At 43.9% G+C, this 21,199-nt stretch overlaps 1 protein-coding gene across 1 annotated transcript; it reads right to left on the reverse strand.

The window, feature by feature from the left end:
• Positions 1–1,539: 1,539 nt before the first annotated feature.
• Positions 1,540–21,078, reverse strand: LOC142583229 (FAST kinase domain-containing protein 3, mitochondrial-like). The gene is made up of 6 exons (XM_075693602.1): positions 19,556–21,078; positions 12,738–12,972; positions 9,004–9,138; positions 8,029–8,154; positions 5,535–5,604; positions 1,540–1,810 (listed from the first exon to the last, which is right to left on the reverse strand). The coding sequence occupies exons 1-6, from the start codon at positions 20,855–20,857 to the stop codon at positions 1,609–1,611; spliced, it is 2,070 nt and encodes a 689-aa protein (XP_075549717.1). The 5' UTR covers positions 20,858–21,078; the 3' UTR covers positions 1,540–1,608.
• Positions 21,079–21,199: the final 121 nt, after the last annotated feature.

A 21,199-nucleotide genomic window follows, 5' to 3' on the forward strand; every position in this document is an offset into this window, starting at 1 on the left:
GATGTACCCAGTGATAAACACTGCGGCCACACATTTCAGCTTCGCTGGTTAGCCATCTGTACAAAGTGCTTGGGCTGATATCTTTTTTTTTCTTTTTCTTAATGTCCCATCTGTCGCACAACTTGTAGAACACAGGATTCCAGTACAGTCGAACCTTATTATAAAGAACTCGTATCCAACATGAAGATACCTCTATTATATTGAATATCTATTTTAAGCACATTACGAAGTGATCATTTTTAAGTGTTACAGGATTTTTAAACATCGGCTGTTGCACATAATTTAATTCTAGTCCTTGAGCTCGATTATTCAGAGAGGCATACATTACTTGCACGAGAAATCAAAGCACATATTCAACATTTTTTAAAATCACTAATTAACTTCTTAATTTCTACCTTGCAGCACATTTGGTAACTTACGAATTGTAGCTGGTGAGATTTGTGGGGATGCGTGAGTCTCACGCGACCCGTGGTATGTTGTTTTCCCGCATAGGTGCCGTCTCGTGTAATCCGGCTTCGCCGAGTGGCTTGATGCCCGCAGCAGTCGGTGTGGTTGAAGCGCATCCCGAGAGATAGCGCGAGTGTTGCGCTGCTAACGCGACCTAACGGCGGGGTTGCTTGGGCGCGGAAAGGAGAAGGCGCTTCCTCTCTGGTTCGGGACCGGCGAGCGGCGCGGACGTTCCGCGCGTGCGCCGATACATGCTTCTGCGAGACCGTCTCGCGATGCTTTGTTCGAACGCGCCACCGTTCGCGTGACCGTATGCACGAACGACCAGGTGTTGGTGTCCAGCATGGGGCGAACATATTCGCTCGTTATCCGATCGCGGTTAGTCGGACTTCCGCTATTTGTCGCGCGCCCATCGGCATATTTTGTGGGTAGCAGACATTAGTCTATGAAAAGGTGCAATAAACGTCTTTGCGATTGTTTGCACTACTGTGTTGCCATTCCTTTGTCTCAAGAGCACAGGTGAGAACCCCACAAATTGCAAGGCCTATCCACTTGGAATGAATTTCCAGAATGGTATCAGTTTGGAATGCTACATCAAACTTTCCGTAAAAGTGCCCTGTTCCACTTGCCTTTTTAACAAAGCACTCTTTTATGCTTTGAAGCACAAAAGTAACTGGAATGCACATGTATTTTGTTCCACACATTGGGAAATATCGCAAAACTGGTGTCATCCTGGACACTTGAAGGGACAGGTCTTGCAAACTCGGTGCAATACGTACCGTAAAGTAAGTTACTAAGAAGTGAATTAGTTCATTTTAGTCAATTAGTTGAATATGTGTTTAAATTACTAGTGCTTACAATGTCTGCCTCTTCAAACAATCCAGCTCGAGGAGAAGAATTAAGCTGTCTGCAACAAGCGATCTTTAAAAATTCCGTAATACCTTAAAATGATCACCCAATATTCTTTACACACAGATATCGCCGATAAACATTTTAGATTTATACTTCATTATATCCGTGTTCATAACATCAAAGTTCAAGTGTATATGGTTGTGCATGCTGCAAAGAAATGACAGGAAGTGGGCACAAAAATAAAATTTAAATAATTTATTCTATATTTACAGGAGTGAATGTGCTCCACGACTTCTTTTTATGCGGTGGTCAGGATAGGGGTAAAATCTTTGTACTTAAGTAATTCAGTCGTTCTTTAGATGCCGGTCTTGTCTTGAGAAGAGCGTCATAGTTCAGCTCAATGACGCTGTATCCTAGCGCTTGGAGAAGCCGCATTCGAGTCGCATGGTGTCCCATTGCGTGCAGGCTATCCATGCTGTAGTGCTCGGGGAGGGCGATAATCACAGCTAACCTGGTTGGCAGAAAGCACACATTCATTAGTATGAAATTTGTGCCTCAAAATCAAAGGGCAACTGCAACAAAATTTCACTTTGCCTGAAATGATTATAGAGGTGCAGAAAACACTAGTGAAGCAATGTTAGCAAAGCTACAGGGTTGGTAAAATCTATTCTTTTATTAGCTGCCTTTAGACAGCACCTAAACGGACAATGTGTGCGCCTGGTGGTTAGCAGGCATGACGTCAATAACAGCACATTGCCTCTGAAAATTTTCAGTGTGCTGTGAGCAGACGTGGGCACGTCTAAGCTCGGAGGTCGTGCCTTGGAGTCGTGTGTTATAGATCATGCGTCACTTTCTGCAGCCTGTAATGATGTTTACTTTTAGTCTCTTTATTTTTTTCGTTTTGGTATCAAAAACTTATTTTACTGAGCTTTTAGTGGCACACTCATTAGTATTTAAAACGTGACATTTTGCAAGGAGGTCACTCTATATCTACGCTATCTGAAAATAGAGTTTTCATGCAGTCCAGGATTTCATTGCACCCGAGGTATTAAAATGGCGCCAAAAGTTAAGTAGTGCTTACAAGCAGTTCAGGAGGTCCAAATACCACTGGCACGCTTTCATGCTTGTGTCAACCCCTTTAATAACAGCCTTTACGTCTTAGCTACGTAGAAAATAAGACTCTGGAAAATACTGCGAGTGTCCCACATACATTTTTCTTTTTTTTTATTTCCCCCCAATTAATCCTGCACATTGTCCTCTACTGTTTGCAGAGGATCAATATAGCAGCAAAAGATTGAAGTACTACAGCTTAGCAACCTCCAGCTAGCTGTAGTAAATGTCTGAAAGTGTAATGCTACGCCATAGACAATGATGGCAAAAGTAATGCTAAGGGAAGAAAAGGTGCTCTGTATTTCGGTACTGCAGTATGTGACGCTCAGTACAGAAAAAGGTTAAAGGGGGTCCGGTTGGCTACTTGGTGTTGGGGGAGGGATATGAAATACGGGCAGATTGAAGAGAAGGAACTATCCAAGCACTCGAGTTGGGCATCTAACAGTGCTCACAGTCTGTTGCGCAGTTCCGATGCATTAAAAAAGCATGGCAGCTTATTAACTCTCTATTAACCTCAATGGGCACCTGAAGTATTAAAGTGAATGATACACTTCAAGCCAATAAATTCAAGGGAAACATGCAGAATCCGTATGGGATGATAAAACTGGAAACTTAAATGGCATATAGTCGGCACGAAGTACACAGACACGAACAAAAACACAGACAGAGACCCGTGCTCTTGCGCCGCCTATCGCCTGGCATCTAAGCATCAACTTGCCTAACAGGCTTTACTGGAAACTTAAAGGGGTGAAGAACCACTGTTTATTGAAGTGGAGAAAGGCATTTTCAGGAAAAATAGCCAAAAAATAGCTAGCAGAAGCAAAGTAATTGGCAATCAAATACGGCCTCCGCTGTGCTCCCGTTACTTCTTCAATGCCTTGCACTGCGAAGGCTACAGTGGAGTGGGGCGTGCCTACAACGCTCCACCTTCTATATGTCACCGTAGCGTGCAGTTCAGATTTCATTGTGGATGTTAACGTAGACGCCATGACTTTCAATTTTGGTGCCCACGGTGTGCTAAACGTAAGCCAAACACGGTTATCCTCGGCAAGCTGCAGTGCGCTTAGCCAGTGGACTCATGGCAGCACCCCAGAGCGGCCGCAGTATTTCTAGGCTACGTAGCTGACCGCAGCTACGCATGGGAACCTTATTTTATTACAAAATAAAGTGTCCAGAAGAGAGCGAGGAACAGGCTTTCTGTTGAAATGAAAGCGTTTGAGAGAAAGGTGACTTCGCGATCCATCTGCGAGCTCCACACACTGCGTTTGACAGCAGAACTTGGCTGAGATGTTCACAGCAGCGTATGCTACCTGTGGACTATGTTATTTCATCAAGCCCAAGGGGTGGTTCAGGGTCCCTTTAAAGTGATCAACAGCGGCCAGATAAATAACATCACCAAAGCCAACATTTTTAGAACAAAAATCTGCGTCTGCCAGCTGAGGCAAAAAATGCTCTGCGATTGATCGTACCGAAACTTGCGTGCCACTTGGAGGGAGAAGTTTTGACGCTTTTGTCAGGCATTTGTTTACCTTCACGTCAATCCCCATGACCCATGTTATCAAAATGAACTTGTACTGCTGTGCACACATCACACAAACTGGTTCCGGAAATGGTGCCCAACTTTGCTCTGTACCGCTGTGCCACAGCGGCACAACATTGTGTGCAAACTTCACATTAAGACGGAGGTGGGGTAAGCCATTTCTACCCTGATCCGTGCCTCGGCGGTGATGAAAGTGAGAGCGATCCGACACGGGAGTGAGTTGATCCAAAATGATCAGTGGAAAGCACAAACCAGATTCATGGGCTTGTAGAAAAAAAAAAAAAGTCTGCTCCAAGTTAATTAGTGGAAAACACCATAAGCCACTGTCCTGACGAAGACAAGTTCCTTAGTCGAAATGTTCACTCTGGCCTCGAAATGAGACGCCTCTTGCTTACCCACTGTTGATGACACGAGGCATCAGTGGATACAAGAAATGTGCACAAAAGGATAAATACATGTTGACATGTTTAGCAATTCTCATACAAGCCAAGCAAAAATTGTATCAAATTTACCCAAAGAGTTTTATTGTTGTGTCAAAAATTTGTTGTTTTTGTACAAAGGTCAAAATTTTACTGTTGTGGAATACAGACTACAAAGAATGTTTCGGAGCAAGGAACAAAACCCTAGGCTGCCTTCTTTAGATGACGAATAAGCTCAAAGCATATGCATGTCCCTCTAATCCTTATTTGAAGTGATACGTGAACCTTAAGTAAAGTTATTTTTAATAAATGGGCACAAACATCCTGCCAAGCTAAAGCAATAGATCAGAGCTCTAAATTGTCCAAACTGTTAGGTCTACCTCAAAATGAGCTTTAATAAGCAATGCATAATGTGCACACATGAGTAGAATTCTAGCTGGGCTAGTTTGTACATTGTTCGTGCAACAGAGCACAAAAATAACTCTTGCACAAAAAACATTAATGCTGTCTCTTTACTATTTTATCGTAAGCTACAATATGGTTTACTCTCGCATTAAATGACAACATAGCGCATTTTATATTAGTGGCAGACGTATGCTGCACATGAGGCATATTTCATGAGAGCAGGAAATGCTCAAGTTTTTAAAACTCGTGTGAATGAAAATGTACACTGGGCTGACAAAGATTAAGAAAGGTCTGGTTTTTTTGACAACTGAAACAATGAGCGGTCATCGTTGGTGGTTAGATATGTCATCGACTAATAGGCTGAGCAGAGCAGTGATGACAGTTTATTATGGCTGTCCAGTTCTGTTAACAAAATATTTTTTGCTGTTATCGAACGGGAAGTTTACTATAGCAAGGATTTACCGTAGAAGCAAACTGGTAAGCTATTATCACCTGTGCCCCTTAGCAAGCTATATTCCAAAACAATAACACTATGTTTGTCGCTAAGGGCGTTGTTCCGGCCTGCCATGTTGAGTAGGTCTCATCTTCAGTACAGAAGGAGCTAGTAACTAATTGGAACCCCCCCCGCCTTCTTTTTTTTGGAACCGTAGTTTTACCGTTTGCAGTTGCAAAAGTGTCCTGGCATTATGAGCAGGTAGAAAGCGATATGTCTGCATATGCAACTTACACGGAATACAGAAGTGACACAAGTTCCTGCTTACCGTTTATCTACACCACTCACGGCATCCGTGGGAATCGGCTTGCCTTGTTTGTTCAGTTGCACAACGTAGTCTTAAAACAGAAAACAAACATTCATGAATTACTGGCTTAACAAATTTGGTGCTGAAAAGTCACGAGGCACAATAAACAAACAAAAAGCTATGTCTCACTTTGTGAATGCGGGTTTAAGCGCATGGGTGCCATTTCCTTTTTGTGTATTGCGCACAGAATGCTTTAAAAATGCTTTGCTTGTGTGCAAGTGTGGCGATTTTTCAAGGCTTCCTTTTTTATTTTGTATGTATTACGTCCATTACTCAATTTAATAAAGTGTAAAGTTCTATTAGGAAAGATGGTAAGGCACTGTAAGGAAATACAGTTTTTATTATTTTGTACTATTCACGGCATTCATTTTCCCCTCCTTCTCCTTGCTCTTCTGGAGTCTCCTGGGCACATCAAGCCCACGCCTTTTGCCGGACTTGTTCAGCTCGTGCGCGGTACTTGGCGGCAACTTTGGGGTCGGTGACTCACGATCGGCCGGCTGCCATTTGTGTCACTGCTCTGTCCTCTCTCGGTGCTCGGCCTCTCAGTCGCGAGACGAACCCGGTACATCCATAGCACACACAGAAGATGTAGCAACTACCAGGGGAAGTCAACCCAGTGTGCCTCCGCCTACCCTCCTCTTCTGTGATGCTTCGCCTCCTTTCGCATTCCCCGCTTCACTCAATGCCATCTAGACTTTCCTGTAGGTGGTGTTTTTCTGCCATGTTTTCCCCGGTACGCAATTTCCTCCTCCACCTCTAGGCACCTTCCTCCTCCGGTGCTCACTTCTCTCGTGGCGACGCAAATAATCTCGCCAATTTCAAAGATTGCCTCGTCTTTGCTTTGCTTGTGCGTAAAACAAACTTAAGCAGAGTCTTTTTTTGTGAAATAAAAGTTAAATTTGCTAACAAACATTTTTACAAAGCTTTATTGGCATATTAAATTACTTTATATAAGCCACATCCTGATTATAATAAATCCCTACAAACACATAAAATAAATTATTGCGAGCAACTAAACTTACAGTACTCATGCACATGTGATTAGCCTTAAAAAGAAGCAATTGCACTCTTGGGACAACTGGCATTCAGATGTCCCAAGTTTTTTCCATTACATGATGATAATGCGCAATGCCATTTCTAACACATCTTAAGGAGCAACAAAATACATTAACGAAAGACATGTTAACCTGTGCGATTAGAATCTTCACAGGAAGAAAACAAGGTATATTATCTGCCTGCAGTATGTAATAAAATTGCATGAGAAGTGCATAATATGCATAATACTGCTCATAAGTGTGTAATACTGCAATCACATGCTTGCTTTCCATGACCATTGAGACCGAAGATCACAGGAATGCACGAGCCCGATTGTCTCCCTGCCATGAGCTTGCACAAAGGAGTCAATTAGGCCTGCATGTTACAATGGCCTTTGGTTTGAATGATTACTGAAGGCGAGCATGTGGCTGTGGTATATGACAGCAATATTGAAGACCTTTAGGAAGTTTACTGCAGCTACATTCATTGAATACATTTACTTTTACTGGTTGTGTGATAATGAGTTTGTGAATTTCTTATTCCTGGCTGATTGTGCTTTAGGCATTTGCACACACGCAATAGAGAGTTGCATTTATGAGTACCTGTGCTATTAGTGACGTTGACAATGTGGAGATGTAGAATGCACATTTTTGTGTGTTTATTTGTTTCCTGTTACTTGTGCATGAAGGTTGTGCATTGCCATTCACAAATAATAACAGGAATATGAACAATGCTGTGTAGCTGACTGCCAGGTTAGCTGATAAGTACTACTATATGTGCTTCAGATGACCAGGATTGTATGTTAAATGCAAATAAAGTTGGTTGGCTGATTAAATGATTGACTGACATACAGGTGGTATGTTGTGTTGTGACGCGTAAAATCAAACAAGACACAACAAGATTCATGCAGATTAAACACCAAACTTCAGATAAGCTTTTGATAAGATAGTAATGCTCAAAATACTAAAATGCCATATGGGGAATACACAACACTACCACGAAACACCACTACTGAGATAGAGGACAGCGTCTTTTGCATCAGTACAATGGCAAGGCATGCATCTCACTTGCAGCTCTTTCTTTGACAATGCTGAATACATTGTGTCGATAAAGTTGTCACGTTTGGCCTAGACACGAAAGGCTCCAGCCAGTTTTCCTTATGTGTTCATAGCCTAGTGGCAGCAAGAATATGCATGCCAGTGAAAACAGGGCAACGCAGACACCTACCACAATGATCAGCTAAATTCCCTGGTCAAATGACCGCATGTGTGATTGGCATGACAGAGCAATTTGGAGCAGTTCACGTATGAATAACCAGGGACATTTAGTTGACAGCTGCAAACAGGCATCTGTGCTCTTCACCTTTCAAATGAACAAAAACTGAGCCTGCATGCGTCTTAATAATTCAGAGACCGCTTACCAATAATGTACATGTCGGAAAGAGGCAGCCTTGGTTGCACCACAGAGAAGCTGAAGTTGCCCTCGCCTCCCAAAATCACTTCCATGTCATCTTGCATCGAGCACATCAGGCGGAGTAGCCTTCCATCTGGAAGTGGTTAAGCCTAAATTCACAAACACGAGCAACCCCTCATGTCAATCTGTGCTCATACGTTTCCTTTCATAATAGACAAAAAAAATGAATAAAGAATATCGGAGCTGTTCCTCAGAGTGTGGCCGGCAGAACAATTATTTCTGTTTGATACCATTCCATTGCCCCCCACGCTGCTGAAGGCGATGACAAGAGGGCAAAAAGAATCAGTCTGGATATTAACTGGATCAGAATTGTTGAACCATTATAGCCATATCATCACACTGCTGAGCAGAAGGTCACTGGTTTGATTCCCAGCTGCTGCAGCCGCATTCCAATGGGAGAAGGAAAGTGACAAAGCTTAAGTACTCACACTTATGGGCTCACTAGAGTAACTCGGGTGGCAGTCAAACTTAGTGCAGAGCTTACGAACTACTATGGCGTGTCTCGTAGCCAAGGTGTAGTTTTGGTATGTTGAGACTACTATGGTGCGCCAAACCTCGACATAACGATTACGGACATAACAAGTTATAGGATACATGTATAGCGGAGCAACTCTACGATGTTTCTTGCCAATGCAATAAATATAAGCTTATGAAGAAGATTGGATGTAACGAAGGTATTTCTGTGTCAGACGTGAGATTTTTATAACAAAGTTCACCTGTACTTGAGCCCAGAATCTATAAATTATGTGCTTTCTGGTTACAACACCTTACTTTTCCATAAATGGTACAGCAGCTACTACTACTGAATGCAGACCATGCATTATGTTCTTTAGTTTGATGTAAGGTACGAAGTGCCGCAGGTGTCGGCCGAGTCGAAAAGGGTGGCGAGTTGCCTTTATAAGAGTGAATGCAAACCACTTACCTCTCTTCACACTTTTTGATGAGTAGTCCCTCGGTAAATAAGGGCCGTGATACTGCTTGCATTCCAATGAGAGCGCCGAGTCTAGGAACTTCAGTTTCTGGTGTGTCTTACGCAGCTCATTTCGCTCTAGGCTTGCTAGAGAATCCCAAAATTAAAGTATTAAAGCATGCTCGGATCACTGGTGTATATACCACATAAGTTGACTAGTTGATTGACTGACATGCGAGTGTCAGGTGCATAGCGGGAATTTTCACCCATGAGCAAGCACTGCCAAATGACACAACTGGAACTACCAATTATGCATAAATGCAAGAGAGAAGGGGTTAGGAAAAACTGCACACCAATAAATGACTTTTCCAGACCATTGAACTTGAAGGACAGCAAACATATCATAGCATTTATTCACAGTCTACATAAAATAATTATTTGGTTCACATGGGTTTTGCAAAGCTCCTATTTGCAAACTATTTATGTACTTCAAGGTGGTGTATAATACATAAATTCAGAACTGAGGTTGAACGGCATGAATAAAACAAAGGACACAAAGAAACAAAGCACTGACTGCCAACTGAAAGTTTATTTGAAATTCTCCAGCCATTTTGTATCTTTTCCAGCGCAGGCATCTGTACACCAGTCACATATACATCAGCAAAATCAGCAACATCCTAATATTTCATGCAAGAAAGCTATCTTTTTTTTTCGGACAAAGCAAGAGAGGTTGCGCATACACATTTATCTCCTTGCTTTCGAATGTGAAATACCTCTGTTATTTCTCTTTCCCTCTTGCTTTTTCTTTTCCCTATGAATTTTGTCTTTTCAAAACTTTGCTCACACTCGTGCTCACATGACTCACTCAGTGCTGCCTCAATGCATGCGGTCGCTATGCAGACAAATCAGACAGCACGATTATGGAACGCAGGCTTTCCTCGTTCTGTGATCGAGGAAAGCCACCTTGCAAAAAAAAAAAAAAAAAGAAGAAGAAGTTTGGGACCAGCACACAAAGAAAAGAATAAAGACAAGAGGCCAGTGCATTCATAGTAAAATATTTTTGCGCGCACAATTCAAGTCAATTGTGCGCGCAAAAATATTTTACTGTGAATTCGTACCAACTCACCCAACTATCAGTTCTGCTGCAGGCCAGTAAATGTTTTTCGGCACTTGCACAAGTTGTCACATAATCTAAAGAACGTTTCCAATAGGCATAATGTTCGTTTACTTTTCAATGCCCCGTGCAAGCTTTATTCGATATGGAATCGTATGAAAATGCTCGAAAGGTGCCCGTGCACCATCAATTATAAATACCGTTTCACTGACTGCGCACGCAGCGTTATGTCAGATACCGTTGAACTGCGTAGGACAAACAGGACAGTGTTTCAATGACAGAGCTTGTCAGCACAGTAGTAAGGTGAAGAATGACTACGGAAGTCATTTAGCAGGAAGGACATTGCAGCAAGTGTCCATGCACGCCGATATTTGAAAATACAAAATTCACAGGCAAAGGAAACTGTAAGAGGGAAAGAGAAATAATACAGGCTTATCACACTCGAAAGCAAGGAGGTAAATGTGTAACTGCTCCCTCTCTTGCTTTGTGAGAAAAGAATATACCTTTTTCGCATGAAAGATTATGGTTTTGCCGATGTATATGCGACTGGTTTACGCATGCCTATGCTGGAAAAGGTATAAAATGGCTGGAGAATTTCAAATAAACTTTTAGTAGGCAGTCAGTGTTTGTCTGCGGTATTTGTTTCTTCATGTCTCTGTTTTATTCGCGCTATTCAACCTCAGTTCTAAATGCGAACCAACGAGCCGTCATCAAGATCTTACATATGTGTAAATTCAGTTGCAGTTTACAAACTTGCAATATCTGTTTTCATTATAGCATTACAATGGTGCTTCCATTTTAACTCACCAACAGTTGATTTTCCAAAAAAAATTCTGATGCCTAAATAACAAAAACTTGACCCAACAGTCACTGCAACTTTACTTCCCATTAAATGGATCTAATTTAATTCGAGCTGATTCAGTGCTTGCCAATGGCAGTGTTTGTATGTGTCACATGTATCTGAACAGGGGTGTGAGGAGGCTGAACCTCCTCCAAGTATAAATTGCCATTTTTGTCCACTCACTAAGAGAACAATGAGAACCATTTAGTATGTCTCAAAGTGTTAAATGCTCACTTGACGATTGTACAGTTAAAGAAAAATCAATTGAGGAGGTAATTTACAAAGAACTCATCCATACAGCAACGGCGAATAAAAGTGACACGGGGCTGCTAGCAGATTACTATGGACACGTGCATGCGGGCCTCAACACGAAACAGGCTGATAAACTAGAGGCCAGATTTACAGTCGATTTACAGGACTGGTGTGCCACAATGACACTTCCCAATTTCTCCCCTGCTTCTTACCCAAACACACCACACTCAAATTCAAACATAATGATCTCGGATAAAGTAAATTATTCCCCCATACTGAACACGCAAAACTTGCTGACCAATACTCATGTAATGTATTTTGGGACATCTGCTACCCGTGCAATATAGCCACTTGCATGCTGTGAACGCAGAGTTTTAAGGGGGTTATTTTTATGCTTTTTTTTTTCATACTTTCTCTTCCGAATGGACTCGAGCAGGTCTATACTATCTAATGCATTGGGAACATCATTCTTAACAATGCTGAAAAACATTTCGGAGCACAGACAAAAATTACTGCCTAGTAAGCTTTCAACAAATTGTTTCCTTCCTTCTTTTTCTCCACTGGAGGTGATAAATCCGTACATATAACAAACCCATCACAAAAGTTTGTTTCAGTTCGCTATAGGTGAGTTTGGGTATATCAAATTACATATTGAATGAACAAGGAGAAGGGAAACATAAGGGCTCAATTTTTGTTAATCATGACCATATAAAGCCAGCAGGCAATGAAGCCAAGGAAAGCATTAGGGTAATTAGCTGTGGTTGAAATTAAAATGTAGAAAACAATGAAGAAAAGGGCAAATGAAAATGGGCCGAAAATAACTTGTTGCCAGTGGAGACTGAACTTACAACCTTCAAAACATTAGCAAAAATGGATGTTCCACATCTGCCCACCATGGCTCTAAGTGGCACTGGTTAACACTCATCATCATCATCATCAGCCTGGTTATGCCTACTGCAGGGCAAAGGCCTCTCCCATACTTCTCCAACAACCCCGGTCATGTACTAATTGTGGCCATGTCGTCCCTGCAAACTTTTTAATCTCATCCGCCCGCCTAACTTTCTGCCGCCCCCTGCTACGCTTCCCTTCCCTTGGAATCCAGTCCGTAACCCTTAATGACCATCAGTTATCTTCCCTCCTCATTACATGTCCTGCCCATGCCCATTCCTTTTTCTTCATTTTGACTAAGATGTCATTAACTCGCGTTTGTTCCCTCACCCAATCTGCTCTTTTCTTATCCCTTAACTCCCAGGGATATAGTACTCACAAATACTCAAGTCAGTGGACAGATTGATGGCCGCCGCTGTAGCACTATTAGTAGCGCATCACATGCCTAATGCGAAGGTTGTGGGTTCGGTCCCCACCGGTGAAAATTTATCTTTCATTTTCTACATTTCAATTCCAACCACAGCTAATTACCCCAATGCTTTCCTTAGCTTCATTGCCTGTTGAGTTTATATATTGAACTAGTTTTTAGAACATAAGCCTGTTCATTACAACCAGGTTTGACTGTACACAGCGCCTCGTAAGCTTACTTACCATTCATCTTGTCGAGAAAGTGTGGGCTGAACACCTTCTTGACGAAGTTGAGTGGATACCTCTGCAAGTAGAAGCAGGCGATCAGCATGTCGACCAGCTGGTTCGAGGGAATTTGGTTGAATCTTTCCCGAAGGAGCCATTCCAAGGAGCCAAAGAACTCCATGGCATTCTTTGGGACAATGTTGAGGTAGCCGAGAGCACGGACCATGTTAACAGCCGGGGGCAGAGACATGTCCTTTTTTACCATGCGAGAAAAGACAATTACAAAAGTGAATTCTTCCAATATAGCCCAGCAAGGACTTGTAAAACCAATAAATGCAGGAAACAATACATTGGTGTAGTAAAGAATCCTTTAGCCTGCTGCTTGAAGTACAGTCTAACCTCGATAAAGCAAACACAGATATATGTACAATAAATATCGACTATAACAAAGCCAGTCTATAATGTTTCTCATCAACCTTGGCATGTAACAAATGCTTATAACAAATATAACATACAACAAGGGTACTTTTATGTTGGACAAAACTTGGTTATAGTAAGGTTCAAATGTAGCTATACGACAGCTCCACTGATAGTACACAATCAAAATACCAAAAGCAAAGTCATGTGGTGTGCACGGTTGTCCCGTTGGTATCTGGTAAACGCGCAGAACTAGCCCTTGCTTTGACCATGTTGTACTGTGCTGCTGTTCCATACCACAGTGCCCATTGATGTCTGTGGCTGCAAGTATTGCTGGACTGAAGCTAAAGCTTCAGTCCAGCCCTTCATGCTTCACTGTTTTTCATGTCTTACTTGTACTTAAGCAAGCTTGCTACAGAAGTGAATCATTTAGGTTGCTCTGCAGAATTAATTAGCTTGCTTGGTCGAAGGGGTACCAGAACACCTTTCAACAGCACGCTGCAAGATGGAAATATAAGTTGGCATCCACTACGTCACCAAAGCTGCACAATATTGTTGCGTAACTGGGAGCTACTTCATCCTCCTCTCAAGAAGCTGTTTTATGTGAATTAAGTTATCAAGCCGTCCATTCATCCTTCACCACACATGAAGCGTTCCTTCCACAGTGACTAGTTTACGCTACAGTTTGCGAGCCTCAACATAGCACATATTTCTTTTTTTATGCATGTACTTTAACAACATATTTTTTATGGGATACATAGGCGCATAGGTGTTTATGTGACGTCTCCCTTGTCTCCATCCTCACGTCATATGCTGTCCGCACGCTTTCTAGGCATTTTATTGTGACAATTATTTACCTGTAGACATAGCACACAAGTAGCAGCAAACTTGGAACAGCGCAGACTGACAAGAAACACATTGTTTTTTAGATCACAGGAACTTTTTCTCAGCAGCTTTTTTGTTGCTAATCGGGCCTGCTTTAGGGATCTGTCTGAATAAACTTGTTTGAAGTAAGTGCCCCTCCGGCATGTGACATCTTGGGCTGGCATGAAGACAGTGACGCTGGTACCTCCATAGCAATTTTTTTCTGCATGCTCTTTCTTTTTTTTTTTTTTTTGTACTGTGCCACACACCACAGCTTACTTTTTGAGAAACTTGATGTGTAGTGAAGAAGAATGCTCGGCACTGCAGCTGCGTCGACACGGAAACCAGCGCGCCACTGCGACCAAGACAATATCGTGTATCCGCGACAGAGCGCTGTGTTATCGACGACAGAGTCGCTGACATGCTCAAACATGATGTCATTCAGCCTTCGGATAGCCCGTGGGCACCTCCAGTGTTTCTAGTTACATTTACACAGAATCACATCGACACAGACTCAATATACTGTAGAATCTATTCGATTCTGTGTCGATTACAGTTGTCGTAATAACTCGTAAAGATGTTTACCCTCTACCGAGAATTGACGATGCCCTCGATTGCCTCCAAGGTGCAGAGTTCTTCTATGGGCTTGTGCAGCAGCTATTGGCGAACCCACATGGCACCAGAAGACCAACCTAAAACGGCCTTTGTAACACCGCATGGCCTATATGAATTTCGTGTCATGCCTTTTGGGCTTTGCAATGCCTCCGCAACATTTGAGCGAATGATGGACAACCTTTTGCATGGTCTAAAGTGGAAAACATGCCTCTGCTACTTAGACGATGTAGTTATTTATTCGCCAGATTTTCCCATGCATCTCTGTAGGCTAGAGGAAGCATTACAGTGCCTAAATGACGCCAGCCTTCAGCTCAACCTGAAGAAATGCCACTTTGGCGCAAGTCAGCTCACCATCCTTGGCCATGTGGTATCAAAAGGTAGACTTCTTCCTGACATCGCTGAGCTCCGTGCAGTTGCTGATTTTTCCAAACCTTTCTCCGTAAAAGAACTTCACAGCTCTTCCATGGCCTCTGTTCCTACTTTTGCTGCTTCATTCGGAATTTCGTGTCTATCGCCGCTCCCTTGAATCCGCTTCTATGGAGCGACTTCCACAATTACGCCTGGTCACCCACTTGTGACAATGCCTTTCACGAGTTGTGTCATCTACTAACCTGACCACCGATGCTGCATCACTTTGACCCTACAGCTCCGACCGAAGTATACACTGATACCAGCGGTGTTGGACTCAGCATTGTGCTCGCACTGCACAAATCTGGATTCGATGAGTATGTTGTTGCATACACAAGCTGCACCCTCACCAAAGCAATGGAGGAGGGATCATCATCAACAGCAGCAGCCTGTTTTATGTCCACTACAGGACGAAAGCCTCTCCCTGCGATTTCCAATTACCCCTGTTCTACACCAACCAATTCCAACTAGCGCTCACAAATTTCCTAATTTAATCGCTCCACCTAGTCTTCTGCCATCCTTGACTGCGTTTCCCTTCTCTTGGTACCCATTCTGTCACCCTATTGGTCCAACGGTTATCTAACCTACGCATTACATGGTCTGCCCAGCTCCATTTCTTTCTCTTGATGTCAATTAGAATATAGACTATCCCCGTTTGCTCTTTGATCCACATTGCTCTCTTCCTGTCTCTTAACATTACGCCTAAGATTCCTCATTCAGTCGCTTTTTGCTCGGTCCCTAACTTGTTCTCGAGCTTGTCTGTCAATGTCCAAGTTTCTGCCCCATATGTCAGCACTGGTAAAATGCATTGATAATGCACTGATGCAATGATAAAGTCATGAGCTGACAATGTGTACCGTATGTGATCCAACCCATTTTTAGTCAACTGTGAATTTCCTTCTCATGATCAGGGTTCCCTGTGATCAACTGACCTAGGTAAACATACTCCTTCACGGACTCTAGAGGCTGACTGGCTCTTGTTCCTTTGCCCGGATATTCATCATTACCTTCAACCTGCATGTAATCTGCATATTAATCTTCAACCCTACTCTTACATTCTCTCTGTTAATGTCCTCAATCATTTGTTGTAACTCATCTGCATCGTTGCTGAATAGAACAATGTCATCGGCAAACCGAAGGTTGCCGAGATATTCACCGCCGATCCTTACTCCTAAGCCTTCCAAGTTTAATAGCTTGAATACTTCTTCCAAGCATGCAGAGAATAGCATTAGATTGGAGAGATTGTGTCTCCCTGTCTGACCCCTTTCTTTATAGGTACGTTCCTGCTTTTTTTGTGTAGAATTAAGGTAGCTGTAGAGCCTCTGTAGATATTTTCCAAGGTATTTACGTAAGCATTCTGTACTCCTTGATTACATAATGTTTCTATGACTGCTGGTATCTCAACTGAATCAAATGCCTTTTTGTAATCTATGAAAGCCATATAGAGAGGCTTATTGTACTCTATGAATTTCTCGATAACCTGATTAATGACATGGATGTGATCCATTGTAGAGTATCCCTTCCTGAAACCAGCCTGTTCCCTTGGTTGACTAAAGTCCTGTGTTGCCCTTAAACTATTGGAGATTATTTTGGTAAGTATTTTATATAATACTGGGAATAAGCTAATGGGCCTATAATTTTTCAATTCTTTAATGTCTCCCTTTTTGTGGATTAGTATAATGTTTGCATTCTTCCACTTTTCTGGGACGCTCGCAGTTGATAGACATTTTGCATAAAGAGCTGCCAGTTTTTCAAGCATTATGTCTCCTCCATCTTTGATTAAATCGACTGTTATTCCATCTTCTCTTGCCGATCTTCCTCATTTCATGTCTTCCAAGGCCCTTCTACCTCATCGCTAGTTATAGGAGGAGTTTCTGTATCTCGGAGAAGGTGTGCTTAGCCATAATCTGGGAACTTCGCAAATTTTGACCTTACCTCTATGGCTGCCCCATAGACATAATTGCAGACCACCATGCGCTTTGTTGGCTGTCCACGTTAAAGGATCCCACAGGTCGATTAGCTCGGTGGGCTTTGTGGTTGCAAGATTTTGATGTGCATGTTGTCCACAGGTTCGGCCACTACCACAGGAATGCAAACGTGTTTTCCTGTTCGCCCGTGTCAACCGAAAGTGCTGCCTGCCTGTTAAAAAAGTACTTTCGTTCCCAGCGGGCTGCAATATGGCTTCGGAGCAATGTAAGGATGCCTATATTAACACTTATCCGCTTCCTTTCAAAGCCGTCAACTCTTCCTCCACCTTCTCGAGCTTTGCAGTGTCAAGCTTCTCACTTCGAAATTCGGGATGACCTTCTCTATCACCAGAATTACGTCTCTGATGTTTGCAGGTGGTTGCTGGTCATACCTCAACATCTTTGTGGTGAAATATGTCCTGCCTTCCACACTTATCCACAGTGTGCACATGCAGGTGTCTTCAAGACGTACACCCGGCTTCGCCCACACTTTTATTGGCATGGAATGTACACCTTTGTGTGCAAGTATATTCGATTGTACCCTCAGTGCCTATGCCGTAAGGTTCCTGCTCAGCATGTCACTGGTCCACTCCAGCCAATCCTGTCCCTCACCAGGCCCTTCGATCGCATTGGAATTGACCTGTATGGACCCCTTCCGAGCATGGTTTCCGAAAACTGCTAGAGTCGTCGTTATCAACTACTAGACGTGAAATGTGGAAACAGCTGCTCTGCCTGCTGCCACAGCTCGTGATATAGCATCCTTTCTCCTGAAAAAGTTTACTCTCCCTCACGGCGCACCTCACAAACTTTTGAGCAATAGAGGACATGCGTTGCTCTTCGAAGTCGTAACTGCTCTCCTTGCTGAATGGTGCATCGTTCATCACACCACCACCACCTGCCGTCCTCAAACTAATGGTTTGACGAAAAGATTTAACCACACCATTGACGACATTCTCTCTAAATATATCGCCTCTGATCACACACTTTGGGACCATATTTTGCCATTCATCACATATGTCTACAACATTGCACCAGAGGTGACCACCAACTTTCTCCATTCTTCTGTACAGAGCCTACTCACCCCAACGTATGCCCATCTCTGAAGCTGCCCACTGCACCGAGGAATGCCGTCAGCTCACCCGTTCCTTTACAACCCTCGACCAATGACAGCAAAAATCTCTACATGACGATGACCGCCCGCATTGTCACTTTTTTCCAGACTGGAAAAACTGTGTGGCTTTGTGAGCCCAGACTGTCTGGCTTTGGGCTCCAGCTGTTCTTGCTGGCTTCTCATCCAAGCTTGTCTCCAATTGTAGCGCAGACATCGCCTGTGAACTGTATCGCTGGGCCTGTCACGCCTCCAGCGGACCAATGCTGTCATGGTCATGAAACCGTCCATGTACAGCACTTGAAGCTGTATTACGAACCGCTGATACTATGTTCACCACGAGTTGCCAGGTTGGCTTATATTTCCGATGGGGGGTGGGGGCTGATAGCAGTGAATACGAATGCTCGGTGCTGCAGCCACATCACCAGTCTCCGGGGAGGCGCAAGCTCGAGATTGCCTGGATTGCTCTTGTGTCATGTCCTTTGCTCGCTTTAGAATTGTAATACTCATCATATTGTAGAACCGCAATTAGTAAATGTTTTGAAAAATTTGGGAGAGTTGGCAAGCTGCATTAGACACGAACGATGCTTCTAATGTTCTGTCCCATCAACATTCTTCAGAGTGGATTTTTAGTGAATCCGGAAAACCAAGCGTGAAGATGGCCAAGAAGAGTAAATGAAGCCTCTGTGTAGTCTGACATAAGCAGGACTGTCTAAACAGTGACAACATGGCCTGCTTAACGCTTGTAGAGTTCCTATGACAATTAGTAGGTTCATTCATCCATACATTATAATATTCTGCGCATATTTGCAAGACTGCTAAATTAAAGTGAGGCGAGGCCCCATGTGGCACGGCTTCCTGGTAAGCAGCCACTGATGGAATTACATAGGAAAATATCTGGAAGATGCACCACATCAAAAGTTTGAAACATATTTAAGAGATTATTCAGAAGCAAGTCATGTCACATGTGGTCATTTAACAAGTCAGTGCATCAAGCATTTGCAAAATTTTGAAACACTGATAGATAACAGTTTAAGGTGGTCACAAATTGGGCCAGATATAAAGGGCCAGAGGACAGAAATAAGAATTCATGGAAAGGCATAATGGGAAACTGCCCTTGCTGATGTGCTGCTTTGCAAATTCTGAACGTGTGGTAAATGAGCACCCTCCATGGATGAGAGGTTTCACAGATCTACATGTGACCTGTGGTAGTATTTGCATAAAAGTCGGTTGCAAAGTGAGGTTCAATGACATATCAAGCTAATATGAAGGTGAAAGAGACTAGATTACTATACTAGAGATAAAAAAGTGATAGCGGAAAGGCAGAGAGTAGGTTAAGCAGGCTGAGCCCAGCCGGCTATGTTGCACAACTTCACGCTCCCGTCAGGCGCACTTTCTGTCACTTTTCGCACCAGGCGCACCAACGCAAAAAAAAAAAAAAAAACTTTCACGCGCACCTTGTGATTCGCCACGAAGAAGTCGGACGCCGAGTTGAACACGGGTTCACTCCTCCAGCGGAAGGCCCGGCAGTAAGAGGCCAGCGCGTCCAACGTTTCCTCGCGGCTACCGGAGCCCTTGATGCGGACGTACCGCTCGACCGCCTTCGACGAGTTCGAGTCCAGGTAGCGCAGGGCCTGCAAGCAGCGCACCATGCTGGCGAACTCCCTTTCGGGAACGACGTGCAGGTTCAGGTTCAGCCACTTGGTCAGGCTCAGCAGCAGGCTCTGGGGCACCAGCTTGAGCCGCGTGAGCACGCTCAGGATGTAGGCCACGTCGTCTGCGCCCAGCGACAGCACGTTCTTGGTCGTGTTGCGCGCCACGGCGCGAAGCACGACGCTCTGCGAACTCTTGAAGTACGGCAGTAGGCTGTACAGCTTGAGAACGTCATCCTTCTGCATGTCGACCGCTTGCGTGACGATGCTCTGCCAGAAGTGATCCACCGTGCCCAGGTACTGGCTGCCGCAGCTGACTAGTAGTAACGTGGCTTCTAGAAGGTCGGGGAGCTTGATGGTGCCGTCGCAGATGCGGCTGAGGATGACCTGGACGAAGGTATCCACGTAGCGCTTCCGGTCTTCCTCGCTGTACCGATGCCTCACGACGCACCTGAGCCCGTCCAGTATCACCTCGGAGCTCCCGGCTGTCGTGATGAGCTTGCACAGCTCCCCAATGACGAGCGACACACCGTCAGGCTCACCAGACTTTGGGCGTTTTGATGGTACGTCCAGCCGGACATCTCGAACTTGCAACAGCTTGTCGAGCGCCTGAACACCGATGGCCGGCGTCAGGTCTTTGGGATCGGCTTTCCTCAGAGCAACGTAAACGTCTTTCACCGACGTGCACTTTTTAATTATCGCCGACACCTTAGGCGAGGCGCCTTCCCTCGTTGCTTTCGGATGCTCATTGAAGCTTCCGCGAGCCGTTACGTCATTGTCAAGGAGTGACTCCGCGGTGGCCTTCTTGATGAGAACTGGTAGCTCTTCGATGCTAACGCCGTCCTGGAGTATAATGGTCGACTTCGTGACACTATCGGCGCCGCTTCTAGACGAATAACTTCGAAACGAAAATGACGATCGGAAAGGTGTCTGTCGCAACCGCAAGCTTTCCTGTTTCAGGCAATGCAAATAGGACCGGTAAGTCGTGGCAGTGCGGGCGCCGCTACGAAGTGCCAGAGTCCGTGTCTCTAACTGACGCCACACGGTACGGTTTAGCAAGCGAACCGTACAGCGTGTGGTCGCCGTTAAAGGCATCGCGCATCTCATTAAAGCGCCCGCGCACAATTTCGATACCGCTCACGTCATGGTGAAGCGTTCTGCTAGTTCTGCCGGTTCTGCTCAAATTTACTTTGCACTGCAAGCCGCCATCTTACTTTTTTTTTTTTTTTCATATGTGCGTTGCCGACACGTAACTGTTCATTCGCTAAATTTGACGTAAACAGTTTTTTGAGCGTAATATTGACGAGAAAATTTGGAAGCGTGGTATTACGACCAACAAAACAGCTAAATATTCTTTACTGTCTTAATGCATAAATAATGCGAAAGTTACTAGAGAGTTGCTAGAGGGTGTATACCGCAGTGACGTCACGTGAATCGTCGCACACGCTC

Source organism: Dermacentor variabilis, chromosome 5 (assembly GCF_050947875.1).
Source record: "Dermacentor variabilis isolate Ectoservices chromosome 5, ASM5094787v1, whole genome shotgun sequence".
NCBI classification, from domain to species: Eukaryota; Metazoa; Arthropoda; class Arachnida; order Ixodida; family Ixodidae; genus Dermacentor; species Dermacentor variabilis.